The sequence below is a fragment of the Pelophylax lessonae genome (assembly GCF_965119305.1).
Source record: "Pelophylax lessonae genome assembly, chromosome: 6".
Lineage (NCBI taxonomy): Eukaryota > Metazoa > Chordata > Amphibia > Anura > Ranidae > Pelophylax > Pelophylax lessonae.
Genome location: NC_138773.1, coordinates 108,892,463 through 108,910,184, shown reverse-complemented (window position 1 = coordinate 108,910,184; position 17,722 = coordinate 108,892,463). Strand labels below are relative to the sequence as shown.

Here is a 17,722-nt window from a genome sequence, read left to right as displayed (position 1 = left end):
CACATAAAGATAATGTCCAAATGCTATTTTGTATGACGCCCATGTACACAGGCTGTTTGGCTTGGACAGTATAAAAAAACGGGTGTATATTGGCCCCCAGGAGGCACAGGGGTGGTGTACAACCTGCTGCCAACAGTCTGTAAAAATCAATGTATTTACGCATTGGCTGTACACTGTTCCAAGCAGTATGTTGGTACAGGGCTGTGTGTATATAGGGACGTATACCCTGAACGCAGAGAATTTGTGCTTAGGGCATACGGATCTTATAAGCATTTGGCCCTCTACTGCTCAGAACAGCATAGAACTGACACATATTTGTCATTGCTTTTGACAGGCTGCTGGCAGCAGGCTTTATGCTGCATCCAAAATGTTTTCCCCACTGTACAGGGTGAACCACCCATTAAAGTAAAGGATTGGTACAAGTGATGTAAATCCCAAAAGCTGAGACTGTGACCAGGATTATACTCCTGAAATGTTATTTTATTTTTGGTTAGAGAAGTAAGAGTTTGGAAGCCTTTTCAGTAGTTCATTGCTGTGTCCCTGCTGGGAAGTTCATTCTATTTGTCTTGGTGACCATTGTCACTAGGACTGAAAGTAAGAGGAAAAACTAAAATTTGTCACTAAAACTGAGACATTTGTTTCAGTGACATCTGTCCAAGAGGGGTTTAGTTTGGTAAGATATCCTCTAACTTTCTGTTGTGTCCACAGGACAAAAAGTGAAGTGAAACATCTTAAAAAGGACACAGATGGCAAAGAAAACATACTCTAAAATAAAATGAAGAATCTGTTTTGGCTTTAGATCTAATTTAACATGCAAAACTCTTTTTTTCCCCCAGTTTTCGATATAATAGTGAGAGGTTAGAACCACTGTCAGGTTTTTATTGGGGTGTTTGTGTGTTTTTTTTTTTTTTCCGTGATTCTTTCTCACAAATTGTCCTGATCACCATTGTCACCAGGAGTGAAAGTGAAGATTATTCCACAATTTTGACTTGCCACTAGAACAGGAACATGGTTCCGGGTCAACTGTCTAAGACGTGATATCCCCCACATTGGAAAGAGTTCCACTCACTTCCTGATGAGGTTACTATAAAGGAAGTGAAGGGAAATCTCTTATCAAAAATGGAAAAAAATGTTTTGGCTTTAAAGTGGAGTTCCACCCTCTAAATTAATTTTTCCCCATGAGATTTATTTTTTGTACCTGGAAAAAAAATTGGATAATTAAATTTACTTACTTTGTTTTTGACGAAAATCTACTTACCTTACTTCCTCTTTCTCCCTCTGCGGCTGCGGCCCGCGCCGTCACTTCCTGCTTGCGTTGACTCCTGGGAGCTGAACATCATCGCTCCCAGGAGTCAATGCGCCTGCACCAGCCCTGCTCGTCAGTTCTGGTGCAGGTGCATCATTCCCTGCTAAACGGCTTCTGGGCATGCCCAGAAACTGTGCACGGATGACTCGTCTGCACCGGAAGTGACGGTGGGGCCGGTGCAGGGCATTCTGGGATTCCGACGTCACCGAAGGGGACGCTCTGGCTTCATCTGCCCACACCTGAGATGGCAGCGCTGGACAAGACATTTTCAAGGTAAGTATTTCTTCTAAAAGGTAAGTGAACCCGGGGACAGTTCAGAGGCTATCATTGCTGAAATGCACTAGCCCTGATTGTCCCGGGGGTATTTTTATCTAAAAAAAGGTTTTCAGGGTGGAACTCCGATTTAAACATACTTTCTTTTTGTTTATTTTACTGTGAGAATGTGATTAAGAAACAGAATGGTCACAGCATTTGGCCAATAAGATGATACAAATATGGTATTGTACAGTTTGTTAGGATAGTTGAAGATAATACTAACAGTACTTGTTCTGAGGATAAACTTTATTGAGCTTTTGGATGTAAGGATGGTGGTTGTTCTCGCAGTTAGTGTGTAGAGGAAAAAGAGGTGGCCTCAAGTCGTTAGATTAGGAAATATAATACAATTTAAATGGAGGTTTGAGTGTCCATTGGTGGGTCATTGATTAATATTCTGGTTTGGTACCAATGGGTATAATGGAAACGTTGTGCTATGGATTGTTCTATAAAAAAAACACACAGGGCGGCGCAAACGTCTAGCGCATTATCAACCATAACTATTTATTAAACATAATAAACAATATTATACTCCCAAACATGAATAAAAACAGGCTTCTTAGACAAACAACTCCAGCTGTAAGACGCATCTTCTGTTCCAATGAAAGGGATACCAATGCACAATCCCAACGCACATGTTACTGGATAATGTCTGTATATATAGACATGTGCTATAGCGACCATCGGCAGGAATGGAAGATAGTCGAATTAGAAGAATGTCTCAAGCACACCATGGATATCAAGTGTGGTTTCAAAGCTTTATTCAGCAATCACATTGTTGTATTATGAAAAGCAATGTTTTGGAGCCTTGCAGGACCCCTTCATGCCTGATGATGGGGTCCTGTGAGGCTCTGAAACATTGCTTTTTCTATAACAATGTGATCACTAAATAAAGCTTTGAACCCACATTGAAGATCCATGGTGTGCTGGTGACGTTCTTCTGTCTTTTCTGTTCCAATGCCACGCAGTTGAGAAGCTTGCGTGTTTCGGAGGACAAGCCCCCTTCCTCAGAGCTCTGAGGAAGGGGGCAAGTCCCCCGAAATGCTTAAGACTCTTAACCATGTGACATTGAAACTGAGGACTTGGTCAATATTGGAGTTATCAGATAAACCTGTTTCTCTTCATGTTTGTGAGTATAATATTGCTTTTGAATTTTAATAAATGATTGTGTGGTAATGCGCTAGGGATTTGCACCTTGCTCAGTGTGTTTTTTACAGTGTTTTAAAAATTAACCAGTCTGAGGAGGGCTGCATTGAGCAAATTATTACTTGCCAAGATATTATGTTAAGTACCTTGGTCTAAATGCTGGATGGTTTGGATCTTTTTTTATAGGCTGTTGCTATCTACAGGCAAAGTTTGAAAGCCTCCCAAACATCAGAGATGTTTTGGACCCTCTACCCATTTCATGTGGAAAGCATACAATAATTTGTTCATAAACAAAGAAACAGTGGAGGGTTCGGGGTAAATCCTCTTTATATAAGATTACTTTTCATGCTACAAAGGATATAACAATGGGGAGTTGTTTACAACCCCTTGAAATTTTGATACCTGGGAAGTTGAGTAGGCTCCAAACTTGCCCATTCAAGGGTTAAAGATAAATAATTTACTAGGTATGTGATTGCATAATGTGCCAAAAAATGTTTAATCTTGAGACACACCCAAAAGCATGAAACAAGTCTGCGTTTAATTGTTAAGGCCAGCCCTTGAAGAGGCGCAGTCCAGTGGCCACCAGAGAAAGTTGTATAGATTAGAGATTTTTAAATCTACTTTAAGCAGAGGCTGACACCCCAAATATTGTGTTTCCTGTATTCTGACAGAATGCCAACCTGTTCAAGCTAGGCCAACTGCCATTTCCGAAGCTTGATTCTGTTGCACACACATAGTTGTTTCCATTTACTGGGGGTGCCATCGGTATATGCATTGGGTTTTATGACAGGTAAAGCTGACCCTCTTTTAGTCCACTCAAAGCTGATTTTTTATATTATTTTAACAGCTTTAATTATCTACACAGTCAATGCCATGCTGAATCTTACAATTTCTTTATATTAGGGTGGGAAATAGTTAGACTTTGTAGAGCAAAACTAGATATTTAAAAGATGAGTTCTCATTGTTTAAGTTCCAAAAATATATCAGAAGCTCATGGATAATTTGGCAAACCAGCTGAACTCCATAGACTCCTGTAATGTATTATGATAATTCTCTTCTTGCAGTGCTGACTTTTTCCTTGCTTAACGCTTTAAAGTTTTATTCATAATGTAAGGCAGGCACTCTCAGGTTGCTGGACATACATTTGCACAACCTTTCTCCAGTTAATGTATATACACTGCTCTGAAAAATGAAAGCAACCCTTTTTAATCAGTAATAGTATAAAGTCAGTTAAACACCTGGGATATTGATCTGGTCAGTTAAGTAGTAGAGGGGCTTTATCCCGTTTCAGCTGCTTTAGTGTTAATGAAATTTACAACAATTGCACTAGATGGGCAACAATGAGACAACCTCCAAAGCAGGAATGGTTTTTGCAGCCACTGACATTTGTTTTCCCTACTTATCTTTTCTGACTGTTTCACTAGTTTTGCATTTGGCTAGGGTCAGCGTCACTACTGATTGCATGAGGCAATACCTGGACCCTATAGAGGTTGCACAGTCAGTCCAACTCCTCCAGGATGGCACATCAATATACGTACCATTTTCAGAAGGTTTTCTGTGTCTCCCAGAACAGTCTCAAGTGCATGGAGGAGATTCCAGGAGACAGGCAGTTACTCTTGAAGAGCTGGACAGGGCCGTAGAAGGTCCTTAACCCATCAGCAGGACCGGTATCTGCTCCTATGTACAAGGTGAACAGGATGAGCACTGCCAGAGCCCTACAAAATGACCTCCAGCAGGCCACTGGTGTGAATGTCTCTGACCAGACAATCAGAAACAGACTAAATGAGGGTGGCCTGAGGGCCTGACATCCTCTAGTGGGCCCTGTGCTCACTGCCTGGCACCGTGGAGCTTGATTGGCATTTGCCATTGAACACCAGAATTTGCAGGTTTACTACTGGAGCCCTGTGCTTTTCACAGATGAGAGCAGGTTCACCCTGAGCACATGTGACAGACATGAAAGGGTCTGGAGAAGCATTGGAGAATGTTATGTTGCCTGTAACATCGTTCAGCATGTCCGGTTTGGTGGTGGGTCAGTGATGGTCTGGGGAGGCATATCCATGGAGGGACGCACAGACCTCTAGAGGCTAGACATTGGCACCCTGACTGCCATTAGGTATCGGGATAATATCCTGGGACCCATTGTCAGACCCTACGCTGGTGCAGCGGGTCCTGGGTTCCTCCTGGTGCACAACAATGCCCGGCCTCATGTGCAGCCAGTTCCTGGAGGATGAAGGAATTGATACCATTGAATGTCCCCCATGCTCGGCTGACCTAAATCCAATAGAACATCATGGGACATTATGTTTCGGTCCATCCGATGCCGCCAGGTTACACCTCCATCTGTTCAGGAGCTCAGTGATGCCCTGTTCCAGATCTGGGAGGAAAAACCCCAGGACAGCCATCTGTCGTCTCATTAGGAGCATGCCCTGACGTGGTCAGGCATGCATTCAAGCACGTGGGGGCCATACACACTACTGAGTACCATTTTGAGTTACTGCAATGAAATTTCAGCAAAATGGACTAGCCTGCTGCAACATTTTTTCACTTTGGTTTTCGGGGTGTCTTTATTCAGTCCTCTGTAGGTTGATAATTCATTTCCATCAAACAATGTGGCATCCTTTCAGTCCTAACACATTCTATATCAGTATAGATATCCAGCATGATTTTTCATCATTGAGATCTGATGTGTTTTCAAAGTGTTCCTTTCATTTTTTTGAGCACTGTATCTTGCCCTTTGCTGAGAAAGATAATGGCTGCCATGCCTTCTGCCAGCTACAGCCTCCATAATGGGAAGCTGTATGTCCAGTAAGGAGTTGTTAGAGAAAATGGTTCTGTCCTAAGCTGTTTGCTAAAGCCAAAATTTGTATATTACAGCATCCTGGGTGCAGGGGTTCCCAGGACACTCAAAATAGACTTTACAAAGGCACCTGTAGACACACAAGGGAGTATTTTTAGACTGCTGCTTTATTGCATTTTAAGAAAAGAATGGTAACTTGAAGACTGTTCACATGTAAGTAATTGTATTGTGTACCTGACATGCAAAGAGTAAATCATATGACCCGTAATATTTGTCACATATTCGCTAGAGCATGTGATGAAAAGTGAGATCTTTCTTATTGCTACTGGTGTTCCAGAGCTGTCAGATGTTTGTGCAGCAAACAACTGGTATAGAGAAGAGGCAGGGTGTTATGAATATTCTGTCAGTTGTATGATGTCTGCTGTATTTTTTTTACTGCCTTGCTTGACTGGTTTTGCAGTGCATTGTAACCACTGTGCTCTAAATCAAGGGAACCTGCAGTACATTGTGGGACAGTATTAAAGGACATCCATCACATTTGTATCCCTAGACACATATGTGGATGTGAGGAACTCAAAGCAAACCTGTACATTCTGCACAGTGGTCAGATTGTGAGAATACATTAACATCAGATACCAAAAGTACTCATATGTCAAAGCTCTGCCATGCTCCCTTCAAACGCTGCACCCCGCCACTGTTTTTTTGCCTTTTTGTGGGGGGGGGGTTAATATTATAAAAGGTATAGATGCTGTTTTTTTTTTTTTTTTTCTTTCAAAAGATATAGAGAATTCCCTCCAGCTATAGGCACATCACTTAGCTGTAATGAAGTATGTTCCGTGTTGGGCGAGCAACTTAATGCTGGAGAAATGATCACTGCATGGATGTCCCGTCTTCTTCTTCTGCAGTAATTAACAATTTTGATCAGTGCAGGAGGAGGAAGGAAGGAAGGAAGGGGCTTTTATACCCCTTGAACCATCTCTAATTCATCGACAGGAAGAGGACATACATTCCTGCCTTGAAGATTCCCACAAGATCCAGCTGCAGGACTTCATTACATTGAAGTCACAATGCTATTAATGAAGCTCAGAAGCTCTGGAAAGGCAGTTCTCTTATACCAGGTGCCCTATAGAAGCACTTTAGTTGGAATCAAGGTGAAGGAGCACACGTGTGGGGGTTTTTTTTTCTATTTTTGTAGCCATGATGAGGGGGACTTTTCTTTTACCCCTGAAGCATATTGGCTGTTTCATTCTTTGTCATCACATTTAGTGAATAAACAGACTTAAAACAATTTAAAGGTAAAACACTTTACCAATGGTCTAATGGTCTTCACTACCCAGTAATGAGGAGCGGAGGGTAAGAACTGATGGGCAAGAGTCGCAGCTTTCCAGTTGAAATGATCATTTGTGTAATTGCGCACCCTGACTTTTGGGCTTCTGTGGTGCATAATCGCGTGTATCATGCAACACTGGATGATTACTGTTAAGATCTATGGATAGGTTGAACATTTTGCTGGAAGCACAATTTTACTTTAATGTATATATTATTAAGGTGTGTTAAAGGAAATAACATTAATACAGTTTCAAGAAAACAATTCTTTTTGTTCTCTAAAGGCCATACATAAGAAAAGTAAAAACCTTTGTCATCATTCCCTCTCATTAGCGTGTGTTAGTGAGCTTGTCTAAATCAGCACTTAAAGTGTAAAGCCGGCCATAGACGGTTTGAATTTCAGCTGGTTCAGCAGGAACAGGCCAAGATTCGAACCATGCATGGGCAGGCTGAATGTACCCAAGTTGATCAATCAATTTAGGTACAACCAACCTCTCGAATTTTACATGTGATTGCTAGCAGCTGTTATAGTGCTGTGTTCTCCTGGCGGGGATGGCTTCCCCCGCTGGGATGGGAGAACACCATTGCTCCACGGGAATGGTATCCTTGTCAATACTGACTGTAGAACTATGGTTGCAGGAAAATAATTTGCTCCGTCTATGGACAGCCTTAGGCAGGCCAGTTCGAATACACAGTTCAAATCTCGGTCAGCTCAGCAGGAGCCAGCCAAAATTCGAACCATGTATGGGCAGGCTGAATGTACCAAGTTGATTGATCAACTTGGGTTCAACCAGCATGCTGGGTTTTACCTGCTATTATCACTAGTGGCTGTGGTAGCCGCTAGAAATAATCACTGTCTTCTCCTATTGTCGATGTAATAGAGGGGTCAAGATCCAACACATTAGGGTTTTTTTACTAAAGCTAGGGAGTGCAAAATTGGTCACATTTCTGCATAGAAACCAATCGGCTTCCAGATTTTATTGCCAAAGCTTAATTGAACAAACTGAGGTTAGAAGCTGATTGGTTTCTATGCAGAAATGTGACTCATTTTGCACTCTCTAGCTTTAGTAAATAAACACCACTATGATTCCCACTGAATCTCAGAGGTGTTATAGTGGACCCTGAGAAAGTATAGAAGCCATCAGTACTGATTTCCCATTTGTGCAGGCTCTGGGGGCAGATACTCAGATTGAAATGGAACACCTGATACATACAGTACCAAAAGTGTCCCTATAAAGCTAAATTCCAGAAATTATCTGTATTGTATACTTTGGTTCAGCTTGGCACATTCTAAGTATGCATATATCATACCTGATAGAACACTGGGTTAGCTGAAAATCACTGTAGTAGTTGGTGCTACTATGGGGATAGCCGCAATCTTCCAGGTCTTGCTCAGGGTCTGTGCAAACTGCTTCCCCTCTGCACAAGGAACCTGGTGGGGGAGATTGACTAAAACTAGTGCACACAGAATTTTTATTTCATCGTCAAAGCTTAGTTAAACAAGCTGAAGTTAGAAGCTGATTGGTTACTATACACAGCTACATGGGGTTCTGTGTGCACCAGTTTTAATAAATCTCACCACCACCACTAGCTCACCACCACCACTATTTATAGAGTGCCTTGCATTTTTTTTAATGAACATAAGGTGTTCTCTGATTAGACGAGCTGGAGATTATGACCCCCTCCTCTTTGCTTAATTAGAGAATGACTTGTATTCATAAAACAAAATGCAAGAAGTTCTATGTATGGCGGTGGTCCTGAATGAGCAAACTCTTGTGGTCAATGTGCACTGGAGCAATTTCTCACACAGAACCCCAGCAGGACCTGAAAGATTGCTGGGATGCCTGTAGTGGTGCCAACTACAACACAAATGTACAGCTTTTCAAGCAGCCCACAAGATATGCATTTATAAGATATGCATTTGTTGCACACTTGCATTGTGCCACGCTGGACCAATGAGTATGCAATAAAGACAATTCCTGGAGTTCAGCTTTAAATTGTTGATCTATCTCATTTAAAAATGTCAACGTTTCTCTGATACTGTGCACTCACACAAGCCATGGTGGCATGGTTTTGGTCAATAATTTATTACTTGTTGATCCTGCTGGAATGTATTAAAGTTTTTTCCCTTGTCCAAAATAAACTGGCTGACCACAAGGTAAACGGGAGAAGAATCTGAAACGTGGCTGGAGTTTGGACTGCAGAAACACATAAGCTGTGCATTCCAACTTTTACCACTGTTGACTACATAAACAATTTCTGCCATTTTCTAAAGTGAAATAATTCTCAGCAGTGTGGGTGCTTGACAGTCCATGAACTGCTGTTCATTTATAAAATTAGGAGTAGGATAAACTAAAACACGAAAGAACCCCACTCACCCAGCGCTCAAAGGAAACAAAACAAATGATCCTACTGCCAATAAAATTGAAAGAGGACCGTGAGCTGCTGCTATAAAAACACTAAAATGGAAAAAAAGGTGTATTCAAAAGGTGATTGTAAAGATGCACATAACCACCCTAAATAATACACTAGCAGCGCTGGTATTTCATAAACATATACAAATCAAAATAAATATCATAATATCATGAATATAAAAGCAGAGGTAAAGAGTCTTTGATGTTGATAATAACAATGTAGAAGATATCATGCATACAGTCCAACAAAAACCGGGTAAGGATCCAAGGATAAAAAGATAATCAGATCATCCACAATAGTGCATCCAACTAGCAAAAAGCCTCCACCTCACCGCTGTGCACGCCTTATGGTAATAAACTTACCAGAGGCCACTTAATTATAAGCCTGTATTGCTCAAAAAGGGGATGACCATATCTTCAAAGCATTGGAACCGTGGCCTGGACACTCTCCTCACAATAATGGACAGGACTCACTCAGCATATACCGTTGTGCATGAAAATAGATTGACAAAAGCCACATAGTGTCATCCTGTATAACTCCAATTTTATTAAAATATCCCAAACAAAAGACCCTTCAAATATTGCACTCACATAATAAGCATGTATCAAAGCGTATATAATGTGGTTAACCTGCGTCTGGTACTCGTTCCCCGTTTGCGATCCGCTCGCCGCCTGGTACCTGGTCAGCAAGCTTCCGGGTATGACGTACAGGGTAACCTTGGTGACCGCGTTACCACGCCCTTACATGTTTCATCATCAAGGACTTCAACTGAGGGCGTCACCCTCAGTTGAAGTCCTTGATGACGAAACGCGTAAGCGAGTGATCACACGGTCACCAAGGTTACCCTGTACGTCCTACGTCATACCCGGAAGCTTGCTGACCAGGTACCAGGCGGCGAGCGGATCGCAAACGGGGAACGAGTACCAGACGCAGGTTAACCACATTATATACGCTTTGATACATGCTTATTATGTGAGTGCAATATTTGAAGGGTCTTTTGTTTGGGATATTTTAATAAAATTGGAGTTATACAGGATGACACTATGTGGCTTTTGTCAATCTATTTTCATGCACAACGGTATATGCTGAGTGAGTCCTGTCCATTATTGTGAGGAGAGTGTCCAGGCCACGGTTCCAATGCTTTGAAGATATGGTCATCCCCTTTTTGAGCAATACAGGCTTGTAATTAAGTGGCCTCTGGTAAGTTTATTACCATAAGGCGTGCACAGCGGTGAGGTGGAGGCTTTCTGCTAGTTGAATGCACTATTGTGGATGATCTGATTATCTTTTTATCCTTGGATCCTTACCCTCTTTTTATTGGACTGTATGCATGAACTCTTCTACATTGTTATTATCAACATCAAAGACTCTTTACCTCTGCTTTTATATTCATGATATTATGATATTTATTTTGATTTGTATATGTTTATGATATACCAGCGCTGCTAGTGTATTATTTAGGGTGGTTATGCTGTTCATTTATGCTCCCTCCCTAATAATTATTTAAAGTGAACCTGTTCTTTTGCTGACTCCCTAAAACAAACCTAAAGAACAGTGCCTGCAGTAAGTCACTTCCGGGTTACAACAATAGTAGAGCTAAGGAATTTCCTCAGTGCATCTGACAATTTACTGCTGGAAATCAATTTAATATTAAGGCCTTGCACCTTTCAGAGGTATAGCTACTGGTAGCACCATCTGCAGCTCTTTAAATGAGAACAAATGTTCGATGGAAGAAATCGCACAAAAGGAATCAGAGGTTAAAGTGTAACTAAAGGCAAAACATTATTTTTTTTTGTTTTAGATAGAGTGGAGAGGGATTAGAACACCTGTCAGTTTTTATTGCTGCCTGTGCTCCATTAGGGAGATTCTCTCTCTTTTTTGTTATGTTTATCCTTATCACCAAGAACAAAAGTGAGAGAAAATCATACATTTTGGGTTGTCTTGAGAACAGGAATAGAGAGAAAAACTCTAATGGCAATGCTAGTTCTGGTGACCCTGGTGACAACCAAGAATTCCCTCACTTTGGAGGGATTTCCTCACACTTCTGGTTTTGGTTATGGGACAGGAAGTGAAGGAAAACCTCCCCAATGAACAAATATTGTCTAAACAAACAGTAGGTGTTCCAACACTCCAGTATAAAAGTTTTGCCTTTAGTTCTATTTTTATTTTAGGTGATTACTGTTAAAGTGGTTGTTAAGCCACTGGGATCTTTATACCATCACCACTGTTAGATAAGAATGTGTTCTAGTGTCTGTGCTTTTAAAAAAAACAAAAAAAGCCGATTTCTACCTGATTTCACAGCGCCTCCCGACTCTCTCCTCTCTCCATCTGACAGCTCCAGTGGGCAGGCCGGGGAACTCCCACTGACAACAGCCAGGGAGGAGAGGAGGAGAGAGCCGAGAAGTCACGTGAGCACCTGGAGGCGCTGTGAAATCAGGCAGAAATTGGCTTTTCTTTAAAAAAAAAAAAAAAAAAAAAGCACCGACACTAGGACACACGTTCTTTTCTAACAATGGGGATGGTATAAAGATCACATTGCTTTGTAGCAGTGGGGAGGGGAGCAGTGCGGCACTAGTGGGAGCTGACAGGCAGGGAGAGGAGGGGGAGGAGGACAGATGAAAGCTGAAAGCTGCAGATAGCAGCGGATGACAGGGGCACATACACTGACCACGGTGTCAGGGCTCAGCAGACATTATAAACCGTGGTCAGTTTACATGGGGGAGGGCAGAACCAGGCAGGATCAGCCAGGTATTGCAGATGATACAAGGGGCCAAATGACAAAGCACAAGCACTGTGCTGTACAACATGCTTGAAGGTAACAGGATCCATATTTTTTTTTTTTTTTTTATTTTAGTGTAACAAATACTTTAAACTATTATTCTAGCTATAACCTTGTATTTACCACATTTAGCCGCAAAGACTAAGGACTGCTTCTGAAAAATTACTATTTGACAGTTCACACAGATCGCTGTTTTTGTGGAATCACTATTTTATGCAAAATTACAGACCCCGATGAAGGGAGTAAGGGAACACATGATCCTCAAAATGCACTGGCACCTAGTGCATTACTATTTCATGGAAAAATTCCTTTTTTATAGTTTGTGGTAACACAAAGTACAACAAAAACCTGAAAAAGCTTTTAACACTTTTGACTGGGGTTTTGCTATTTAATTTTGTTTGTCATTTTTTGTCTAATATTAAATGAAGTTTTCTTTCCTTTCTCTTTTAGGGTGTTAGTGTATGCCTCATTTAGTTTATTCAATCTGCCTCTTGCTGATATTGTGGATTCTGATTTTGCTAACTACAAGCGCAAGTAAGTGATAAAGCTGGGGTGAAATGTCATACATAAATTGCATTATAGAGAGCTGGAGTCATTTATCAGTAATCAAGTAAATGAGGGCATAAAAAAACTCATTTACTTTCATTACCTGCTCTAGATTTATGATATAAGTGGCTACTTATGTCTGTCCTTATTACTAAAGTGCAGCCTATGTAGATAACAATAGAATAATTCTTGTTAAGGACCGATTCAAAAAAGTATTAGGCTAGTCGAAGATGTTCAATAAATCATAAGGACTAAAATAGGCCCTGGGGACAATAAACTAATAATGTATGAAAACTATCCCTAACACATTTACCTGTTCACACAATGACAAGTGGCTAATGTAAACGTCTCTACTCAGATTGTTGTACCTACTGTATATACATTATATAAAATCATGGACAAATCCATTTTACCTAATTTTTTTTCATATATGAAATCATTATGAGGCGATAAAGTGGAACCTTGTTCATTAATATGCAGACACTGAGGAGGGATAAATTAACCGCTTGCCGCCCGCCCGCCGTCATATGACGGCGGAGCGACCATTATCCTGGGCCGCCGTCATATGACAGCGGCACTTTAAGCAGGGCAGGCGCGCGATCGCGTGCGCGCCGCCCTGCACTGCCGGTGTCGGGGTGTCCCGGGACACCCCCCGTCACCGGCAGGGGGGAAACAGCCAATGGGCGTGGCTGTTTCCCACGTGATCGGCTGTGTTCCAATGACACAGCCGATCACAATGAAGGCGCCCACAAGATGACCGCGCATGCGCGATCGGGAGCGCACAGCGCGGTCATGTCGGTGGCACTGTGTTCCGTAGGAACACAGCTATCACCGGCGGTAGTAAACAGTCACTGACAGTGACTGTTTACTATGTGATCGGCTGTGAATCCATTCACAGCCGATCACAAAATGTAAACAAAGAGCAGTAACTGACTGTTACTAGCTCTTCTCCCCTCATACAGCTTCCAGTGTGAGGAGAGCAGAGCTAGAAATAGTGAGTTACTGCTCTGTGCACCTGTAAAAAGTAAAAGCACAGAAATAAATGTCCCCACACAGTCCTCAGCCCCCCCCCCAATGTCACATCGTGCAAACAACGCATGATGCCCAAAAAAGGTACAAGAGTTTCTTTGGGGCGTCATGTGTTGTTTGCGCGATGTTACCGCGATTCGGCAGGCGGAAATCGCAGCAACATCGCACAGCGTTTGGGGTGCTATTGCAAATCACGGGCAACGCACAGGCGCCCCGCGATTTGCAATGATTTCTGGATCGCGGGCAGAATCGCAATGATTCTGCCCGCGATCGCTATGCTCACATGTGAACATAGCCTAAAGTTCACCGGTCACCAGAGACTGCCATCAGTACCGCCGTGCACCATCGCCCATCACCTGTCACCCATCAGTGACCATCACCTGTCACCCCATCAGTGACCATCACCTGTCACCCCATCAATCACCGTCACCTGTCACCCCATCAGTCATCGTCATCTGTCACCCTATCAATCATCGTCACTTGTCACCCCATCAGTGATCGTCACTTGTCACCCCATCAATCATCGTCACATGTCACCCTGTCAGTGATTGTCATCTGTCACCCCATCAATCATCCTCACTTGTCACCTCATCAATCATCGTCACCTGTCACCTCATCAATCATCATCACCTGTCACCCCATCAGTCATCGTCACCTGTCACCCCATCAGTCATCGTCACCTGTCACCCCATCAGTCATCGTCACCTGTTTGCCATATGCATGCAATCACTTACTGACCGCCTAACGACTATATGCGTCGGCCATTAAAAGCTAAATACTGGGGTTATGGCAGCAGATAGCCCCCATAACCCCGGTATTTTTTGAAACGGCGGGCGGTCGGCTTTCAGATAAGGGTGGTCCCAGTGGCGGATTCGCCGCGGAATTACCCTTATGGCGCAGGGGAAGAGGTGCCCCCCCCCCTCCTGCCGCATCCCAGACGTTTTCCCAGCTTACCGGACCCGCCGGAAGCGGGGGAAAACTATCCGGTCCCGGATCCCCAGAGACAGGAAGTCGAGTGAGGGCAAGATGGCCCTCACTCGACTCTATGGTCTTGGAGGACCGGAGCTACGTCAAAAGACGTTGCCTAGCAACCGGTTTAAAGGGCCGCTTTTTTTTTTTTTTTCTTTTTTTTTTTTTTTCCTCTTTCAACAATTTTTTCTTTTCTTTTTTAGTGTAGTTGTGAGGTGTGAGGTCTTTTTGACCCCAGATCTCACAATAAAGAGGACCTGTCATGCCTATTTCTATTACAAGGGATGTTTACATTCCTTGTAATAGGAATAAAAATGATCAAAACATTTTTTTTTAAACTGTGTAAAAATAAAAAAATAATAAATAAAATAAATAGGAAAAAAAAAAAACTTAAAGCGCCCTGTCCCCGTTAGCTCGCTCGCTGAAGCAAACGCATACGCAAGTCCCGCCCACATATGTAAACGGTGTTCAAACCATACATGTGAGGTATCGCCGCGATCGTTAGAGCGAGAGCAATAATTTGAGCCCTAGACCTCCTCTGTAACTCTAAGCTAGTAACCTGCAGAAATTTTTAAAATGTTGCCTATGGTGATTTTTAAGTACCAATGTTTGGCGCCATTCTGTGAGCATGTGCAATTTTGAAGCATGACATGTTGGGTATCTAATTACTCGGCGTAACATTATCTTTCACATTATGGAAAAAAATTGGGCTAAATTTACTGTTTTCTTATTTTTTAGTTCAAAAAAGTGAATTTTTTCAAAAAAATCGCATTTGGAAGACTGCTGCGCAAATATGTTGTGATAAAAAATATTGCAACAATCTCCATTTTATTCTCTAGGGTCTCTGCTAAAAAAAAAATATATAATGTTTGGGGGTTCCAAGTAGTTTTCTAGCAAAAAAAATGATTTTAGCTTGTAAACACCAAGTGTCAAAAATAGGCCCAGTCTTAAAGTGGATAAATGGACAACTTTGTGTAAAGCGCTACTTGGATGTTAGGCCTATGTATGTGGCCAGGCTGTGAAAAAGTGTTACACATGTGGTATCGCCATACTCAGGAGGAATAGCAGAATGTATTTTGGTGTGCAATTTTTGCTATGTACATGCTATGTGTTAGAAATATTGCATAAATGGACAGCTTTGTGTAAAAAAAAATGTGTTTTCATTTTCTTTCCACATTTTCCAAAAACTTGTGGAAAAAAATGACATATTCAAAAGACTCCTTATGCCTCAAAAATTATACGTTGGGCTGTTTGCTTTCCAAAATGGGGTCATTTTATGGGGGTTTCCATTGTCCTGGTGCTCCAGGGCCTTTAAAAATGCGATAGGTTGTCAGGAAATTATATGTGTAATTTGTGCTCCTAGAATGCCGGACGCTGCTACTTGGATGTTAGGCCTCTGTATGTGGCCAGGCTGTGAAAAAGTCTCACACATGTGGTATCGCCATACTCAGGAGGAGTAGTAGAATGTGTTTTGGGGTGTAGTTGCAAGTATACATGTGCTGTGTGAGAGAAATAACCTGTTAATACGGCAATTTGTAAAAAAAAAAAAAAAAAATCTTCATTTTGCAAAGCATTGTGGGAAAAAATTACAACTTCAAATAACTCACCATGCCCCTTATTAAATACCTTGGAATGTCTACTTTCCAAAAAGGGGTCATTTGGGGGGGTATTTGTACTTTCCTGACTTTTTAGTGTCTTAAGAAATGAGATAGGCCTTCAGTACATCAGGTGTGATCAAGTGTGATCAATTTTCAATGATTCGCACCATAGCTTGTGGACTCTATAACTTTCACAAAGACCAAATAATATACACTTACTTGGGTTATTTTTACCAAAGATAAGTAGCAGTATAAATTTTGGCCAAAATTTGTGAAGAAAAATTATTAATTTGCAAAATTTTATGACAGAAACAAAGAAAAATGCGTTTTTTCACGATATTTTCAGTCTTTTTTTATTCATAGCACAAAAAATAAAAAACCCAGTATTGATCAAATACCATCAAAAGAAAGCTCTATTTGTGTGGAAAAAAAGGACACAATTTTTGTATGGGTACAGTGTTGCATGACTGAGTAATTCTCAGTCAAAGTGTGAGAGCGCTGAAAGCTGAAAATCGGTCTGGGCAGGAAGGGGGTGAAAGTGCACTGTAGGCAAGTGGTTAAAGTGTCTGAGACCAATTCTGTCCCAACCGGTGCCATTGCTGGAATGACCAATCTGCTTCTATGTTTAATTGTTTTCCACACAGCTTAGAAAAATAAATGTAAAAGCTGATTGGCTGCGCCACAGTTGCGAAGTTTGTCTCAGACTCTTTTTAATAAATTCCCCCAGTCTATAATTCAGCTACATTTTGTCTCTAAACAAAGACTTCAGCTAAATGTCACGCAATAAATACTTCCTTCCCTATTCCCAGTGCAAAACGGGAAAGATCCACGCCTGCTGCACAAAGGTTTTTTTAACAAATATGGTTGACAATTATTTTACTACTCCTTAGGGAAGCCCAATGAGGCCCAATTCCTTTCCATGACTGCAACAGGAAATGGAGTTGGCGTGGAACCTGGCCGCATGTGTTCACCTTAAAGCTGGCCATACACAGAGTAAATTTTATTCAATTCATAATGAATCAGCCAAACATTTCTCAGTGGGTGGCCCTGTCAACCCCCTCTGGCCCAACACCCCTCAACTAATGTTGCACAGCCAACTGTCAAAATACAATAGCTGCAGTAGGAGATTTGCCTTTTAGTGCTGTGCAGCCCTGCAGGCTGAATTGAAAAAAATCTTTGTGCATGGCCAGCTATAGACTGGCTTCTGACCATCTACTCATCTGATTCGTCTGGATCTGGTAAAAATCCTTTGACAATTCCTAGGCACTGTCTGTCTGGACTCATTGGAAGGAGTTGTGATTAAATAGGTGTGAAATCTTGTCCAATCGGCACTGTTTTCATGCAAATTAGCTGGAGACAGAGGGATCTGCAGTGCATCCCTCTACCCTACAAGACATATGGATGCCTGATAGTTGTGGAGTCATGCCTGCAAGTCTGACCTCCCTCTAGTATTTATTGCCTGCTCAACAGAATTGTAGCCATTTTGTTTAATCTAAAAC

At 41.8% G+C, this 17,722-nt stretch overlaps 1 protein-coding gene across 2 annotated transcripts in view; it reads left to right on the top strand.

Annotated features, from left to right (window-relative positions):
- LOC309558248 (transmembrane protein 180-like) overlaps window positions 1–17,722 on the top strand; it is an 86,442-nt gene that overhangs the window by 22,454 nt on the left and 46,266 nt on the right. For both annotated transcript variants that reach the window (XM_082261291.1, XM_082261290.1), the window contains exon 5: window positions 12,532–12,615. In XM_082261291.1, coding sequence (XP_082117417.1) covers window positions 12,532–12,615 — 84 coding nt within the window. The remainder of the gene's footprint in view (window positions 1–12,531; window positions 12,616–17,722) is intronic.